The sequence below is a fragment of the Agelaius tricolor genome, unplaced genomic scaffold (assembly GCF_023055355.1).
Source record: "Agelaius tricolor isolate 1412-34295 unplaced genomic scaffold, bAgeTri1.0.p SCAF_6, whole genome shotgun sequence".
Taxonomy (NCBI): domain Eukaryota; kingdom Metazoa; phylum Chordata; class Aves; order Passeriformes; family Icteridae; genus Agelaius; species Agelaius tricolor.
Genome location: NW_027269266.1, coordinates 54,162,649 through 54,182,423, shown reverse-complemented (window position 1 = coordinate 54,182,423; position 19,775 = coordinate 54,162,649). Strand labels below are relative to the sequence as shown.

At 36.5% G+C, this 19,775-nt stretch overlaps 1 protein-coding gene across 5 annotated transcripts in view; it reads right to left on the bottom strand.

Moving 5' to 3' along the window:
• The window catches only part of RAMP3 (receptor activity modifying protein 3), a 146,816-nt gene that overhangs the window by 85,541 nt on the left and 41,500 nt on the right, over window positions 1-19,775 (bottom strand). For 3 of the 5 annotated variants that reach the window (XM_071429860.1, XM_071429858.1, XM_071429859.1), the window contains one exon: window positions 11,984-19,768. The exons of the other annotated variants lie outside the window; for them this stretch is intronic. In XM_071429860.1, the coding sequence (XP_071285961.1) occupies window positions 19,513-19,768 (256 nt within the window). In that variant the 3' untranslated portion in view covers window positions 11,984-19,512. Of the gene's footprint in view, window positions 1-11,983; window positions 19,769-19,775 lie in introns of those variants that run through there. 5 annotated transcript variants of the gene reach the window in all.

Here is a 19,775-nt window from a genome sequence, read left to right as displayed (position 1 = left end):
GTTGAGAAGAATTTGTTCTTGTTTGCATGCTTGTTTAAACAGAACAACAGCATGACAATTGTTTATCTTTGCAACATTTGTTCAAAAGAACAATGGTCTTGGAGGTACTGCACGCTCTATCTAAATTGGTTGTACTGGAGGGAGCACTAAAGAAGAAAGTAGTTGTTTGAGTCTGATGAAGGAGATAACATATTGATATAATGTTTCTTTTGTTTCTTTGCTTCCCTGCTAATTCAATTAGAATGTAAACCTTCCCTAGTAATAAACTAGCATAGGCTCCAGTGCCAACAGCAAGTCTGGCTTTTTGAAGATACCAGGTTATCAGATGTACAGAAGAACTGAGTATTTCAAACAGGGATTCAATCAAACAGGGTGTTGCTATCCTTATCTGTAGAACTAAAGATACTAAAATGATTCAATTTTGCTGAAGGCTTAATCCCTTTGGAATTAGTTTCATACTGACATAGGGACCTTATTTCTTTTCTAATTTAGTGCTAAAAGAAAACACCTAAGTTTGTTACTCACCTAAGAAATATTAATTTTCTTCTGTTTTTGAAAAGTTTCCTTACAACCATTAAGCTGTCCTTTCCATTTTAATAAAACCCATTGGAAATGTTACTCCGGCAATGCTGTTGTACCACTAAAGATAAGAATTTTCCTGTGCTAGTGTTCTGCACCTCTGGGATTAATAGGTCAGTTATAAACATTTGTTGTTCAACCCCCGCAGTCCCTAAAGTGGCTAAATAACTATAGAATACTGTCTGTTTGTGTGCTGGAGTTCAGTGCATTCAGAAAGTCTGGAAGGTTGACAATGGGCAAATGTATGAGCATGTCTCCTTTTGGGAACAAAACTAAACAACTCAAGTAGACTCAGGTTCAGAGGGATCAGAGATCACCACTCTGTATTTACATAACCAGATTAACATCTTTATCATGCAGTAAATATAAAGTATTTTCATACAATCAAGTTCTTCAGTTATTTAAAAACACTTTTGTCCCTTAGATAAGGGAAATCTGAAGTAGAAACTGTCCTATTCGGGATCATTGTGAGACTATTGTATAATCTTCCTGCAACCTACTAAGCCAATTCTAATTTTATTGACATTGTAAGCTTCTGTAAATTGCAATACTTCACCTTTCTTCTTTACTATATTGTTCCATTGCTTTTACATTGTTGCCATATGGTCTTATACTTCATAATGTGATGGCATGTACTGTGTTCTTTACTACCTCTATAATCCAATGGGTTTTATTTTGATTTCTGTAGCTGTTTTTAACTTGGGCTGTTTCCACTGCTCCTCTAATATGGCAGTATTCTTTGAATGTGTATTAACTATGATAATTTCATCACTTATACCTATATATTTGCAATGTAACCAAACTTTACCCATTCCTTTTATGTTGCTGAATTGTTTGATTTTGATTAGAAAAAATTATTCTAAAGCAGAGAGACAGGAATTCATGGTATATACATATAGGTACATATGTCTGTGGCCTCTTCATCTGTTCTGACTTAATATCTACTCCTCAGGGAACCACAGAGGTAATCAGTTCTAGACTGACCTGCTGAAAGATTAATAGTCATGTAGTAATACAATGAGAAAGCAAAAAGACATTATTCTAGAACACCTAAGTATCACTCAAGTAAAAAAACTCAATGATTTTTATTGACTGATCCATTTAGATACATTTTAATCCTGCAATTGCTTGATACTAATGCTTTAGATCTTTTTCCCAACTTTACCCTGTAAAATGCTGTGCTTTAGTAGATGCCAGGTAGTAGAATGTTTTTCTAAAGTCAGATGAAGTTGAGATAACTCATTTGTTCACAGAACTAATCTTTAAGCCAGATCTTACCCTAAACTTATGATTCCTATATTCAGCTTTTGACTGTGAATTTAAAAAATGAAATATTTTCCTGTTTCTGGAAAACCGGGATGTGATTCACAAACAACAAAAGTGCAGCATTTCCACTCCCCATGTGATGGCTAAGAACTGCACTTGGGCTCTCCAGTTTCACATAAAATGAACAGAATCCAAAGCCAAACATCATGCTCGGATCCATATACTCAGCAAGCCACTGAAAACCTTTCCAGAATGTAATGTTGTTGCTTGCAGACTCAATGACAAAATTAAAGTTGATCTATACAGCAGTTTTGCTATCCCCATGCAGCAGTTTAAGTACAGGATTTAAAGCTTATTTTACAGCTACTTCTGCCCAGCTATGAACTGAAAAAATAAAACAGCTGTTCTGTAGCATTTTCTAAAAGAGAATGGTTTCCAAAGCAAAGATACTGTAAACTCCCTGAGAACAGTGTGATATAGTCAAATTACATTTGGATTCAGCTTTTCCATTACAAATTCCATAGGAAACTATAGTTTGCAGATGGAAACTAAATGTTTCAATGAGATGTGATCTAAGTGGTCCACAGAGGGGTATTTTATGAAAAGAACAACTAAAAAAAAAACAAACAAAGTTATTATTGATTTTCTCTTCATTCTTGTTTCTCTCTCACACTCATTCAAAATCTTACTCTAATTCACAAAAAAATCATTACTTTCCAGGGATGTTTTAATTACTATTTTACAAAAGAAATACAGTATTTTTTTATTAATGTGATATCCTTCAGACATACCAAATAATGTTTAATTTAATAAACCAAAATCCAGATGTGGGATGAATATTTTTCAAAGATTGCTCTACTGTTGACTTCACAGATTCAGAAAAATCGTATTTTGTTGTTGGAGAATTCATTGCACCAGTTACAGTAGTCAGCCAGGTCATGTGCTAAAATCCCAATTACGTTGTCAAGCACTTACATCAAAAATATATCAGGATTATTTTAAGTGGAAGACCTCAGATCCCTGCAAAGATCTGCTTTATTCAAAGTCCTTTAAATGCTTTTGCTCATGAATATCCAAACTTACTTCAGTTTAGTACCACCAGTGATAAGAATGGCAATAACATCTTCACTTTTCTTCACTATTCTCTTCAACTTCATAATTTCTCAAACCATAAGCTCACCTTCAATAAGAAATTGTTGTAATATATCTCCAAAATTTCCACACAAGGGCTCTTCTCTCCTAAATCAACATTTCAAGAAATGTATATATCACTGCCCTGTCTTTGTTCATCAATTAGCTTTTCTTGATTATTGAAGCAATTTCTTGCAGACTAACTATGCACAGGAGAGTTAGTCTGCAATTTCTTGCAAACTAACTATGCACAGGACAGTAGGGCTCTGTGCCCCCCCTACTTTGGGGGGCATAGAGCAAGTGCATGTTTTTCCATGCAATTACTCATGGTTATAATTCAAGCACCATCCTAGTTATGTAACAAAGATACATTCATGAGCTTTCCAAGGGAAAAAAAAATAGATCAGGCAGATACAGATAAAGAATTAATCTCAGAAAGTGTTAGACATGACATGCCCTTATTATAGAAAGTCTACTGCCTTGCTTTGGTGCAAGAACAAGCAATTCTGTAACACAGAGTAACCCATCAGTACACAGAATACTATAGTCTCAGTCCCATTACCAGGGTTTATCTGATGCAAGAAAAAGTCACAGTTTGCATCAAGCCAAATAGATTTTTCCAAAGTCCAAATAAATTTTGGATTATATGTCTTTAGTGATGTAGAAGCAGATGATGTCTGTGTCCTTGTCAGGAAAAGGCTTGCAACCCTAAACTCTCCTCCCAGGGAAGACAAAATTCAGTTCTGCTGCAGACTGCAAACTGTGAATATCAGGATTATGCACCACACACAAGTATAAAATGCCAAAGTATGGGTTTCTCAACAGGTAACTAAAATACTGGAAAGAACTGGAACATGAACAAACCTATAAAAATCTTCAGTGTGCAACAGAAGGGGGCATATTGTAGCCTAAAGATTAATACAAGAACGGGATGTATGCCCTGTCAGACTTACATTTTTAATTTTTGACACAAGATACTAATATTTTTCCTTGTACAGTTTGCAACATGAAAGTGGCTATTAGCAGTTCTATGTATAGCAATGGAAAATATCCATTGAATAGTCCATCCAAGTCATCATAACTGTTGTTATCTGTACACACCACTTGTCATTAATTATCTGGCACTATTAGCTTGACTTAAGTCAGAAGACTACATTGGTGAGGTAAGACATATCACAGCGTTCTTCCTCATATATGCCTATGGCAAAGAAGACAATGTTTTGTTAAAACCATGAGCATATTACTTTTTTTTCTTTTAATAATGTAGCACTGTTTGTTAACACTCCAAGGGAATTTTTATGTTCCTTAAATAACTGAATCCATACAGCCAACTAGTAAAGCACAGCTGTCCTCATTTGGGGGACCACCTCAGTAGAGAGGCCTACAAAATGACAGTGTGTTCTTTGGGTAAGCAAAGCAGAAGCCAAAAGAGTGTTTCAGTTATTAGACACATAAAGTCAGTTAGAGTCAATTGTCCTAAGTTTATTTGCAAAATAAAATTAGTTTTCCAGTTGAAAACTAATTCACAAGAGGAAGCTGAATTAGAACATAAAGAACATCTGCATCCAAGAGGGAACGAAAGCATTGGAAGTAGTACAACAGGGTAAAAATTTGCAGAGTTGAAAAATTAATTACCATACACAATGAACAGCCAAGGGGAGATGTCCCAGGGGACAGGGCACTAGAACTAAGTTCAGAGGGCTTTCTTCTACCATTAGCCTTAAAGGATACTGGTTTTAGGAAGTACTGAGTGTCCAGACTCTGAGAGGTTGGCCAGTTTAAGGTAATAGGATATCAGAAATCACATCAGTTGATTCTGGAAGTTCCCTCTTTGCTTATGAGAACAAAGAATACCCAAGATATAGTTCTGAATTTATTAAAGTATAATGCCTTCCCTTAGCTCTGCTCCATGCACCTCTTTCCCAAGGGATCCTGAAAGATGCAGGAACGTCAAAAGCAGTACTGCAAAGAAATCATTAACTGAGCCATTCAATCCAACCCTCTACACTCTAATGTTTTAACTGCTGCCAGGTTTGCACATTTACATTCACAGAAAGCATGTTTCTCCACATAACAACTCTGTGAAGAGCAAACTTTATTTACTATATAATTTTTATATTCTGAAAATTTTTTAAAAACCCAAACATAATTCATCACCACTAATCTTTATTTTGGAGTTGCTCAGTCAAATCAGTGGATTTACTGCAGAATAAAACTGGCATATTGTGATGAATCAAACTCTTAGCCTTTGATAATTTCAGGTTATTTGTTGCCAATGAAATGGCAACTGCTTACAAAATCACTGTAGCAATCAATTTTTGACCTTGGTTTTCCCTATAATTTGCATCATGATTTAGAAGAAAAATCACAAGGAAATTTAGGCAGGTATTAATCTAATGGGAAATGAGGATCATGTAGATTAGGTTACGTAAGCAAGCCTGTGACCAGGCAGCAAAGAAACAATCCTCACAATTCACGACCAAAAAAAAAAAAAATCAGTTGCCTTACTGAAAAGTTTTGAAAATGGTAAGTAAAAAGCTTAAAAGGAAACTCAATACCTGATCCACAGTCCTACAGGGTTTGCACTCTTCTAAAGTCCTATGTTACTTTTGTAAACACTGTCTCACATAACAGAGTATCAGCATAAATATCTTGGGGAATCTGGGAGTCTGTTTAAACCATTGCAGTCCAGGAACATAAATACAAAATCATCAAACTACTTGATTCAAAAAAAAAAAAAAAAAAAAAAAAAAAAAAAAAAAAAAAAAAATTAAGCCAGAAAATACATAGAAACATAGAAACACAGGATGGTTTGGGTTGGAAGGGGCCATCAAAGATCATCTAGTCTCATTCCCCTGCCAGGTGAAGGACTATCTCATACTAAATCCAGTTGCTATAAGCCCCATCCAACTAGACATTGAAAACTTCCAATGATGGGGCATGCACAATTCCTCTGGGCAACCTGTTCCAGGATTCCACCACCCTCACCACAAAAAAATCTCTTCCTTATATTCAATCTAAACCAACTTGCCTTACATATAATTTCAAGTCCTCTCAAAGACAAAAACACATTTTGTTTGCAGAGAATGAAGGATATTGTTTAATGAAGAAAGTACTTCAGATTTACAGATCTAAGTGAGCAATAGCTACTGGTCACCAGAGCCATCCCATTCCCATTCTAAGGTTGCTGGCACACCACATACACTGCAAGCATGTAAAATGTTTCTTGAATTTAGCTCACTTGTAAAAATAAACAAGTTTCTTGAATTTAGCTTGTTCTGTAAAAATAAACATTAAATGTCTGGCAAAGCAGAGTTACACTAAAATACCTCAGCAAGCTACTTCACAGTCACAAGCCAGACGAGGCTTGGAGTGTCCAGATTTTTTTTTTTTTTTTTTACTGTCAGTAGCTTTTCTTTGGGAAAAGCAGGGGAATGTTTTAGGATGTATTTGTTAAGAACTCTTTTCCCCTTTTCTAATCCTTCCTTTCACCCTCACAGAAATCTGCTATGGCCAATGAGCTAAAAGAGCTCCTTTAGGGGAAAATTTCACATCAGTTTCAGATACTTTTCTCTAGACTTAATGACAGTTTATTACTCTCTTCTCCAAGGTCACACTCAGGAAAGCTAGTACTTCTCCTTCTTAAATACCTTCTCAATCTCCAGCAGTCAATATATTTATTGAAGAACCCAAATATATTGTGTATTAAAGAGACCAAATGAAAAAAGAACCCAAATATATTGCGTATTAAAGAGACCAAATGATAGTTGAAATTTATACATGAATTACAAGAAGCATTCACACATTTGCTTTGACTTCAAAGTCACTCTCTGCATTTTTTTTTTTTTATTTTGATTTTGTGGCAGAAACCTACTTGGACTCCAAAATTGCCAATGACTCCTGTATGCTTTGGTAACATTAATATTCCTGATTTCCATACAGTCAGACAATTTGGTTTTTGCTGCTGCTATCTATCTCAACAAATTCCTGGGCCAATAAGTTCTACAGTTTAATCATATTTTGTGTGAAGAAGCCCACTATATTTGAATTTTGTACCTATTAAACCTATTTAATATTTCCAGAGCCTATGTTACGTACCAGGGAAAATGTAGTTAATAGAAAAAGCTAATCGGAAAACTGAAGACTCTTTGCAGTATCTACCGCATTTCATTCAAAATCTATGCTGTATTCTTTGGCACCACTCTGTCATCAGTGGTTTAAAAAAACTTGGGCAGGAACATGAATGGAGATTTTTTTTCTACCAACAATATGAATATACTTCCTTCTAACTGAAAATAACTTTGTTTTGAACAAAATCAAGCAAATTATGACTAATTACTGCCAAATCAACTGTGTGCTTTTGATCCATTCAGCTAAGCTTACTGATCTGTGACATCCTCATAACTCATAAAGGCTAATTCCCAAAGACTGTGACTATGTAATTCTCATCTTTTGATCACCAATTAACATTCCCCAGGAAAAAAAAAAAAAAAAACAACCAAAAACAAAAGCAAAAACAAAAGAAAAAAATGTTTCTGTGTCATTGTACTGTACCATGTCTGGTAATATTGCTTATGTATTTGGTAAGTGGTAAGTTACTTCTGCTTTATTTTAAAATAATTATCATAGGCACACAAATAATAAATTTATTATTTTAGGAGGTTTTGATGCAAATTTTCATCCCCTTAGAGCTGTGTTTCATTAACGTATTTTCTTAGTTCATCTCAAAATTCTCCAGTATTCATAACTATGAGATTGTTGCACACACACACATATAGCACAGCAGGACTCTACTACTCTAATTTTTGGCCATGGTATTCAGCTAAATAATAGTAGTTCATGCTTTGCAGTAGCCATGCCAGTTTATACACACGATGTGAAAGCAGGTAAGCATGATCAATGTTCTGTGGCCACTTTTCTTTCCCTTATGTAAGTAATAATTTTGGAAGAGTATATAACCAGGGATATATACAGTATATATATATATATATATAACTGGTTATATATACAGTATATAACCAGTTATCTTCCCAGAGCATCCAAGAGAAATTTGTGTGGCTCTAATAAGATATGTACAGATGCAGGACTCCCACTGCCCAGACCTATAAAGCCAATAGAAAGAGGTAGGCTCCTCTACTGTAATCATTTGCAATGGGTTTATAACCTGTGTGCCACCCCTCACACCCCTCATGTCCTTGATACTGACTGCATTGACAGAGATCCAAAGCATGGTACTTTATAGAGAAAGGATCAAATCACTCCCCTGAACTCAATAGTTATATTACACACCTTAAAGGAAACTGGTTTTCAGGCACCACAGTGAATAAAGGGTCAAGCATATCCACCGAGCTAATCTTCTGTCTGGGTCCACATGGACAAACTGATGCATGGGAAATCTGGAGAGTGCCTGGTTTGCACTCAAACATAATTGCAAACAATCCACACCAAGGAAAGACACATTAAGTATTAGTGGAGTCTCTTATGCATGATACGGTCAGAGTGAACTTGCCTGGGATTCTTCTTCTTCTTTGGAACCTCCCCCAAAATACAAGCCAATTGAAATAAAGTTTTCAATTTTCTTCTGAATTACATTATAAAGTAGCTGCAGTAAAAGTGACCCTATGCCATCATGTAGGCTTCTTATGAACTGCATTGTCCTTGTTAAATGCTTGACTTCTTGTCAATCTAACCCCAGTCTCAAAGAAGGACTATAAATAGAGAGCAGTTACTGCACACTTCCAATCCACTGCAGCAGCCAGGAACCCTGCAGTTTCTTAAGAGAGAAACACACAACACAAAGCTATAAATATTTCTATTTTCTTTTTTTCTCAGGCACTCTTTTCACCCAGAGAGTGGAAATAAAATTGAGGAAGCTGATCATATGACCCTGGGAGAACTGATATGATTGCTCTGATATGAAGAGTCTTTGGTAGGATCCTAAGGAACAGTATGCACTGGTGACATTATCAGCAGTCATTAACTTTTTGTCTTGATCATCGGCCCCAGGAAATCTGTGGCTTGCAGCATGCCTCATATTTACTGCTGCTGGTCTAATATATGGTTTACCATGACAAGCAATCTTCAATTTTGTGAGGCCTGTGGTTGTCTCAGAAGCATCATGTTTAGTGGGAGAATTTAACAAGAACTTGTATTCAGTTTTCAAGAAAATGGGAAACGTTTGACACAGATTACAGGTGTATTTTCTGTAACATTCTGTAAAGCTGTAAGACAAGATATTGTAAGGGACAATACAGTTTCAGTTAATTTTTTCAGCCCTTTTTTTACTATTACTTTTAAATCTCATGTATTTTTTTCCTTCAAAACCAAAACTTTTTAACAGACTAATGTCTACATAGTGACTACCAACACACAGACTAATAATTTCCACAACAACTGATGACTAATGCAAGAAGAAGATATCTGGTTGAAAGTTCTTCTGTAGCTGGAAATGTTCCCTTGCCTTTTAATTCCCTTCAGTCACCAAAAAGGGCAAAATTTCCTCCCAATATCTGGGGCTGAATTTGTGATGGCACTCAAAAGACCAAGTTGGGGTTATTTTAAATCAAAAATTCAACATCAGTCGAAGTCAAACCTTATTTTGGCATTACTCTTTCTTCAGTTTCAGAGCTGGATCCAAATTTTGCTCTATACATGTCATAGTTCTGGCATGATCCAGCCAAAGGCAGGTCAGCGGACCAACTCAATGACTTCACTGGTGCATGAGTAGATTCTGAAGTCATTTAAGAACAAGTCAGGAAAAAACCATGGAAATGTACAAGCTTACAAGCAATTGAATCCATCAAAGACACTAAAATTTGAGCAAAAATAAACAGCTTCCTAGATCAGGGATTATAGTCTACCTTAGGAGTACTGACTGGTGGATTGCATGTAATATATTGCTCTTTCACGCAAGTTTGCCTTCTGGCTTCTGTTCAATTAAAACACTCCCAGGTTAACCAGGCAATTTAGGTCTACCGCTCTTATTACCATTAACATTGTGACATTTGCCCTGGAGACTGCTCTTATGTTACATGCTGCTAATGCATTCTTTCACTCAGATTTGTAGGGGTTTATTTCATGGAATGGAAGGGGACAGAAGCATCTCACTGTTGTTGGTTATCACAAGCTTGTAAGAATGATGTCATGTCCTTTTGGGGCATGAAAGTGTGTACAATAAGTTAATCAGTGTTTCCCTGGTGTCCAGATGTCAGGGAGCAAGGGCAAGGCAGTGCACCCTCATCCCTGTGGCACATAACAGGACGTGATGGCAGGGACTCACCAGGCTGCAGGGACATGCCTGGAATGTGACCTGGCTGGCAAGCTATGGTGTCAGGAAAAATCTTCTAGAGAAAACTTTGCTCTTAATGTCATACTTGGTTTTCATCAAGGATATATATTCTCTAGCCTAGCTATCACAGTGAAATGTGATACTTCCCAGAAGTCATACTTTATAAAACAACTTGGAAAACCTAGTGCATGAGTTACAAATCATAACCATCTACTCTAAGAAGCAGATTCATTCTCCATAAAGTGCACTGCACAAGAGCAAAACATAGCCAACTTTTGTTGGTTGCTCATCACACTGTATTGTCTGGCCATTTTCAAATTCCACCAGACAGGCATCAATTCCCTTGCCTATATCCTTGAACACTGAAATAATGCTTCAAAAATAATACTCCATGAACTGTATTTTTCTTTTCTTTATTCAAAGACTTTTACTTTGGACAGTACTTTACTGAAGGGTAATAAATGGTGCATTCCATTTATAACAAACATTAGGAAGAACAACAGCCACATTTTTCCTTTCAACTATGTATTCCCATGAGCACGAATAGCATATATTCAAAACAGAGAATTATGCTCTATTTTTGTCTATGAGCTGGGTGGTCCAATTGGTTAGTGCATTAGCCTTTCTTCTATGCACACTTTGATTTTAATAATAGCTTTGGGCACAACAGAATATGAGTACGACAAATTCATCCTACGTGTCCTGACTTGTTACAAAACCTCTGTACAATATACAATGTATTTTAATATACTAGGGAAATTTAGAAAGAAGGGAAAACTGTCTGTAACTTCTGCATAAATTAATTTTACAAATACAATAAAAATTTAAATGAATACTTACATTGATTATATGATTTTTGACACCACATTTGTTACAGGAACTGTAAAATATGTGTCAAGTTTTACATCATCTGGAAACTTCGTCATTTTTCACTCAAGACAATATGTCTGTTGCCTTTTACTTCTCCTTCTATACATCTTTCTAACCTATCTAGAAGTCAAGATAAAGGGGAATAGGTAATATTTTCCATTTGATAACATTTATAAATATCAGCAAGATTTTAAAGGAAACTTGAACACTGCTTGGTGTATTTCTGAAGGGCAAAAAATTTTAAGACTCTGGAGACTGCACTAAGAATGAAAGAGAATTAAGACACGCACTGGTGGAGATAATGCTTGACTGACATTTGTTTAAAGCCATGGAGCTAAAGTGAAGGTTAACCTTATTAAAGGAGACTGTTAAGACAGGCACATGCTGTGGTCCAAAAGGAAAGTTCTTGTTCTTTGAATTCTCTTCTCTTCAAAGGAATTTGAGCCTAAGAGAAAGGATGCAGTGCTATACTTCTTACCACACTTCTCCCTGAAACTTCTCATCGTGGCAATTGGAGTGATACTAATTGCAAAGGACATCTAGTGTCTCCAAAAGAGAGCTGACCCTTTTTTGTTACTCCTCTGAGAGCAAGGGAATCCAACTCTGATTTACCATAAAGTTCATTGGCAGAAAATTAGCATGTTCATAACACTCTATAAATACCATACAATTAGAGAATGTAAAATAGAGTTTGGACCCATAAAATTAACCCATCTCTAAGCAAGTGAAATCAAAACTTTCATATTTGCGAGCCTAAAGTGATGAAAAAAGAAAAACTGATGAGCAATATGGGTTTTTCAATGTAGAATTGAATGCATTTTGGTCTCTGGAATACACACATTACTAAAGTTGCACTGTTTTTTAAATTTTATTGATTAGCATTGTTTCTTCTCTTAAACTTAATGTTCTTAAAACTTCTGGAACCCAGAACAACTAAGCATAGCAATCCATAGCAGGGCAAAAGCATTTGACAGACTCAAATTAAACACTGTTTACATTTGGGAAACTTCAGTAGCTGATGCAGATCTAGGTCTTTGCTTTTCCAAGCATTCATATAACTGTATTCCTGCTCATTACTAGGGTTTGGATTTCATTTTTTAATGAAAGCCTCAACTAACATCATAAACTATCATATCGGACCCTTCATGTAAGCAAATACCATAATGTTGATTTTTCCTCAGTAAAATCCTCCTGCTTAATTAGTACACTTTTGCAGTATTAGAAATATTTGTGACCTATTGCTGCCCTTGATTTGTATTCCTAAAGTGTTACCCTAGAGTATACATTGACAATACTGCATATTACACAAAACACCATGTCTTTAAGTCTTATAATCTACCAAAGTATGCAGACAGAGTCAGAAGCATTTTCCTTCATGTTTAAATAAAATAATTTCATAATTATTTCAGATTATATACAGCATGCAGATGGAGAGGATCCAGTGATCAATTACCACATCTTAAGTCCTGAAATTATGCTTAATGGTTTCTTTTCTTGGAAAGAGCATAAGAAAATCAAAGCGTATGTAGTAGATTTATGAGAGTATTTTGTGTTGAGTATTAAGGCTTTAGTTATTAGAAAGGACTACTAGTTCTGCTAATCTGCTAAAGAAAGTTCTCCTAAATCATGTCATTTTTGCTAGCAAATCCAAATCCTTGAAAGACAGAAAAAAAACAGGTAGCCTGCAGATATTCTGCCAATGTGATTGTCAAATACTGGTGTTTCTCCAAATGTTTTAAAACGTAGTTTTAATGCCTAGAATAATTCCTAAAAAGGGTAAAATTTACTGGCAGAGCTCTTCACTTTAAAATAAACTGGGACAAATTAGGCGTCCAAGAGAACTGGGATTCACTCCCTGCTGACAGGAAAATTCATTGCAACCACCCCAAAAATGTTATACTCTAAGCAAATATCTCTCCTTAGAGACTGAAACTCATGGGAATGCACTTATTCAAAATCCCAGCATGGGGATCCCAGTGCACAGGTCTCTAAGATGCTGATCCTATAAAGTTTCTATAAACTGTAACCTCAATTACTAATAGTTGTCCTTAAAAATTATTCCCTTTATCGAAAGACAGCAAACTCAAGTCTTTCCAAGTGAGGCTTTTCAGTCTGCAGAGTGTCTCCAGACAGCCCCAAGGAGCACTCTACTACAGTGCCCCACTAGGGTTAAGAAGGTTTCCTTTATAATCTGGCTTGGCTATTCCTTCAGGTCTGCTGGCTAAGATATGACCCTGACAGTATTTTCATCAAAAATAAAACAGAAAGCAAGGCAACAGTGGTCTGTATTAATACCTTCATGTCTTTGAAAAAGTATCCATGCTGACCTTAAAGAAAGTAATGTACTTTTATACAAAGTCAAAATTGCAAACTAAACCAGAGCAATAAAAACAAATAATTTATTTGTTTTAATAAATTAGCAAAATTCTTTATATCTCAGAAATATATTTTTTTTTACTTACTCTTCTCTCTTCATTCAGGTTAAAATTAATGCCAAGGACAGAGACCAACTTAAAAATCAAAGTGCAACTTTGCATGCATTATTTTATCTATAAGTGAATATTTAGTTTAATTAGCTAAACATTAAGGCTCACTCAAATCCATGCCTCATTACAGTAATTTGAAATAAGAATGACTGAATGTGCAATTGCTTTCAAATTTAGTTCCTATCCAAGTTCCTAACAAAACAACCTGTTTGTTCAATTCTCATAAAATATGCATCTTTGCTTTTACAACAATTGGCCACTATTGTCTATCAAAATCTGAATATTTTGGTGTTACAGGAGTCTGATCAGACACAGGTATGCTCCAAGGCTGATATCAGTTGGTCTCCCCAAGTGTCTTGGTTCTAATGAAGCTTGGCACTGTGCTTATATGTGCCTCCAACAGTTTCTCACGAACATAAACCAGTGGAATCTCCTCTTTGCAGTGACAGGCACCCACATAACATTTTCTGGTTTATAGAGAACTTTATGCATCAAATGTTGAGCAGATACACCACTCACACTCAGTCTCCATAATGTCAACAATATGGTGACTGATCACTGGATCCTCTCCATCTGCATGCTGTGTATAAATATAGCTGGAAAATAGGAGCACATTTCTCTTGCAGTTATGTTACAGTCCTGTTGAAGAGTATGGAGAAATAAGGTACATATTTACATACATAATTAGGTTTTCCCCAGTTGTTTTTGAATTACAAACTAAGGTTGTTTTTATGAGGTGAGCAATTAAATGTACCATAATTTCCTAGGATTTAAAGTGATTTTTGTTAGTGGAATTATCTGTGTTCCCACTCACTCTCTCTGCACCTATGCAGCTCCCTGGTGTGCTCTCCAAGAATAGTTCAGTTAGTTTCCAAGTCACTCAACATATTTCACTTTTAAGCAGCTATGTGCTAAAAAGCTTCCACTGTTGTCATTCTGAATCTTTAACGGTATTGAAACTGTCAGGCAAAAATTGCATTCTCCTGCTGTTCTGAGCAGCAGGAGAATGAAGATGACAGAAGAGCCATGTTAATGTTAATCATAGATGAGAAATACAATGGCATTTTTCAGAAACTTAGGGCTCTGCTTTAACAGGCACAGGCTCCTTATTTCCCCCTTCTAGCCCATTAATTTAAAAAAAGAAAAACTGCAAATAAAAAATTATAACCAAGAAAAACAATTAGCCAAATTGACTGAATCACGAAAATTCTCCCTGCCTGTATTTCCTATTGGTTTTCTAATTGCTGTCATTTTGAATCATTAGATTGTTGTAAGTAGGTTCTACAACTCAATAATCTTTGAGCAACTTGTGATCATTCACCTTCTTATGCTCATAGCATCCTTCTGAAATTATTCCCTACTCAGATGGGGCACTGAAGAACAGAGGTCTAAGGTACCTGGGAGCCTGATTAACATCCTCTATAATTTAGATGTCTACCACATTGTAGCTGAAGCTACAGTGAAACTGTCACTAGGATCCATTTAATGGTTCTTTGAGAGCATTTCTGACCATGAATCTCATGAAAACCAAGAGTCTCCCTTAGAGCGTGATGAAAACAAAGTATGAGACCCTGTTCTCATGCAGATATCTACACCCTAGATATGAAAACTAGTAAAGAAAAAAATACCCCACCATGAAGGATTTAGACAGAACTCAACTTATATCAGAATGACAAACCTTAAGGAGTAATTCCAACTATGCTGCTGCCATCCCTGCAAGTTCCAAAAAAACCCCTAGTACCCTGGAAGTCTTGTCTGTATATGCACACTCACAGGAAACTCTACAAAGGCACATCTTCTACAAACTCATTTGAAGCTGTCTCCACTCCAGCAGCCAGGCCATCACGTTAGGGATGGTTTCTGCGTAAGGCAAAGAAGGCACATCTCTCAAAGCCGAGTATGGCACCGCGTTGATGTGTCTCCAGACAATTCCGAGCAGAGTCGGCTCTCACAGCCAGGTCTAAGCAGGGCGGCATCTCTATACCACCTGTGACCACCTGGCTCTGCCTCCACTGCCTGAGTGCTTTGGCACAGTTGGTGGTGACAGATTATGCCTATTATTCACCATTACTATTTGTATCCTTTCAAAATGTTCTGCTGAGAGTTCAAAGACAAGGTACTAGCCTCAATGCTCCCCAGATTTCCTACTGTGCAGAAAATTTCCTTTTCTTATCAAATCCACAGAGCTATTTGAGGATCTCAGTTTCTTAATTCAAAATTCTGTTAGAATAGCAGAAACATAGACTCTAACTAAAATTCAATAGCTTTTTCTATGTCCACTTCTGAGTATTAAGACACCACTGCATGTATTTCCGTCAAAGCACATAGGGAGCTCCATAATTCTTGTATTCAGAAGCAATGACAGTCTCTAATTGTCCTTATCCTTCCAGACCCATGAGTTAAAAAAATACAAAGTTTTCTTTTCCTCCCATGGAACTCAGACTTTGGAAATACAGCTCAGGACCTTTCATTTTCTGAAATACCCTCATAGTTTTGATGATCAAGGCTTAAGCAAAATAATGTCCAGCACTGCTGCATTACATCTTGCTGCCTTGCAAAATTCATACTTTGCTTCAGCTTCCAAAACAGCCAATGTATTGGAACAGGTGGACATCTGCTGCCAGGATGCACAAATGACATTTAGGCAGGAAGAGACACCACCTACACCAGTCAAAAAAGGGGCACACCTGCTGAGCATTCCTGTAAATTCATCTGGAATCTCAGTCCCTGTAGAAGGGAATTTACACCACATACATTCATTTAATTGTGGGGATGCCAGAAATGAGAGGCTGTTGATTCCCTCTGCATGAACACTGGACAGATGCAGACAGCATGCAGGATTTCCTCACCATTCCCTACCAATGCCCCAAGAGACATTTGCTACTAACCTGCTTATGGTGAGATCATATCCTGGAAGAAGGTACCACATTTTTTTGTGGACTTGACCATTTTTGTCCTTGCCCTGAAGGAACTCTTCCTCCTTTGGCCTCCTGCTATTTTTCTTGAAAGAGATGACAGCCCCCTCTGCCTTTGCCTTGGTCCTGCTAGTCATCATCTTCTTCTGCTAACTCTTTGCTGAAGCTCTTATACCCCATGGTAATACGCACTTCCACAGTTGCTACTAAATGCAAAAAATCCCATAACTCACAGCAATTAGCAATGTCAGCTAGCTGGCACTTCTCTTTTGGCCTAATATTGCTGGGGATCAACCACAGTTCCAGTTCTAGGAAGGATTCTGAACAAGTTATTTCTTTTTAAATATTGTTATTCCTGAGACTCTGTTGTGCTATCAAATTAATTTGCAATTAATAAATGAGCCAGATTCTTGGTACCAGATGTGATTTTCTTGCCAATGGAAATAGGCTTGGGGGAGACATAAAAAGGTCCTAAAATGCACTAATTCTCATCAACACATAGTACAACCTATGTCAAAAGATTCAACAATTATCATTCTGGGTCTCTATTAATGGACACAACTGTTAAGAACTAACTACTGCAGCTGCATTTTTCTTAAAAACACTATAAACATTTCTCAGATTTAAAACACTGAGACTACACTGAATAATCTGTGTTGTTTCCCATGCACTGTTTCAACTTCCCTGCCCTTCTGCAGCCATATAAAAAGTAATAGAAGATCACACTTGGATGAGGAAGACACACAACAGTGATTAAATTTTCACCTCCAAAGCACAGACTAGTTTCAGCATCCTCTACCCCTACTCTACAGCAGATGAATCAAAATCTACTATTTCTGTTCCTTTGAATCTTATATTTTAAAAGACTCTTTGAACTAGAGATTTTAAACATGGCATTCTTTTAAAGACCACAGTACACATCTGGTGGTAAGAATTCATCATGCTTTCTTCCTCACTTAGTACCCAGGCCAATCCATTTTATAAATTAGGCTTATGAATTAAGCTGACTGATATCTCTCAGCCGACCTGTTCATTAGGTGAACATGATTCCAAATGAGTCAGAAACTGTCCAGAATTTGCCCCAAACATGACAATTAGGTTGAAATGAATGCGGTTTTTTAAAAGCCAAAATTTTTACTGTGTGGTTTCCAAAACAAAGTTTTGAAACTTGCCTTGAAGCTTGCTGAAGTTTAAGTAAATGAGAATTAAAATGAAACTCCATGCAGAATATAAAATTGCTTGGTTTGGCCACACAAAATGCTTAACCAAACAATATTTTGGATGAAATGAATGGGTTGGGTGTCTTAACTGACCACTAGTTTTGGTGGTCCAATGCATTTTAATACAGAAAATAAAAATTCAATAGAAAATTAAACAGAATTGCTTAATACATTATTTCATTCTTCTATTTTACAAAGAGCAGCTTCTGCTAGCACCTAGAGAATGACGAAGAGTCTTTGGAAAAACACGCAGGAAACACTTTCAAAATTGAATCATTCCAATATCAGAGTAATGAATAAACAAGTTGGTGCCTTCAACCCTTGTGAACAGATGTGAAAACAAACCAGTACAGCTTATAAGGGTTATTTATTTATCTGTACAATGTATGTAGATTAATAATCTAGTAAATTGAGCACCTCTAATTTGATTCAAGCATGGAAATGCTTTTCATAATCATAGACCTAAGTCTCAAATATGGAGTCAGAACCTTACAGGAAAAAAATCTAACTATAAAATATGTAAAACACAATTACTCAGCCATTCAACTGTATTTTATTTGTGTGCATAAGGTATGGAAAAATGAAAAGTCACTTGTAACAGACATTGCACAGTCATAGAAGAGCATTGAACTGAAAGGCATGTGAAAAGAAGGTTTGCAACACAGAGAAGTTCTTTTGTTTTGAGCATATGGTCTTTATTTCAACTGTTACATAACTTTATAGAATAAGATTTCTGAGTTGAATTTTTCTCTTTCCTCCTACTACTATTCCAAGTTTTGATGTTCATACTTTAGTTCCCACACTCTTCACAGGACAAAGAATTATTTATGTACAATACTCTGAAAGGCACCTCAATCAACATGCCACCTTTATTTGTAGTATATCACTTGCACAAATTGGAGTGAGAGTGGGGAGTATACAGTGAACACAAGTCATCAAGAATAATAATTATAAAAGAGGAAAAATAAAGAGTCTGGTGTATGAAAAGTCTGGTGTTTCTTCATTACTCCTTAATGTATTTATAATCAACCAATTTCCTTTCACATTTTCTGGCTCTGTAAAGTAGGACTTACATATCCTCCCAAAGTTTGTTTGTAAGACATACGATTCCAAGCAGCCATGCTTAAAGGAATTTTCTGAACTATTTTATAATGTGGCAGGATAATTTCCCTGTGCAGATAGTCACTGGACACAGAAGTTATTTCTTTGCCAGAACAATACTTCCCAGTTTTGATAATGATGATTTTGACTAGCTTCTAAGAAAAGCTGCCACCTGGTTATATCCATAATCAGTTCCTGTGCCAGGGATCTCTCCAAGTCACAGAGTTCACAGATGAAAACCTTGAGTGTCCTGCACAAAACTTCAAGAGATATCACTTCCCCTGCAGTAAGTATTACACACATACAGCTTTGCAAATTTTACCAGCCACCTTTGCCCACAGGAAAGTAATTTTACTCCTTTTGCAGACAAGGGGTCCATTTGTCTGGAAACCCTCCTGTTTCTGGGAGCTGCCTGTGAATTCCATGCTGATGAGGCTTGATGGAAGTAGAGCTTTCCACCAGCAAATACTCATGGTCAAGACAGAAGCAGTGACACAGCAGCAGCAGGCAGCTCTTCATTCACAGGAGCATCTCAGTATCTCACTGGTTCTGTTTCAGCAGATCTGAAATCTTTATGCCATGTTCCTCTCTTCGTCTTCCTTTCTTAGTGTTTAGGGAAGAAAGAAATGAAGAAAAAGAAAGCCCAGAAGAAGAACTTACACTAAGATATCACTTCTTTTGCTGCACCATACTACCAGTGTTATCATGGCACATGTCAACAAGACCGGGATCAAGATCAGTGTTATGAGAATTTCATCTGGTGGATCTTCCCAGTGAACCTTTTCTGAAGTACAGTTTGAAAAGAATTGTTTATGAATTCCAGTGATAAAGCCTTCTGCAAGGGGGTTTGGCCAAAAGCAACTTGCATTGTTGGCTTCACGTTCTGTGCACTGGGTAAAGTTGTCATAATACCTGGGAG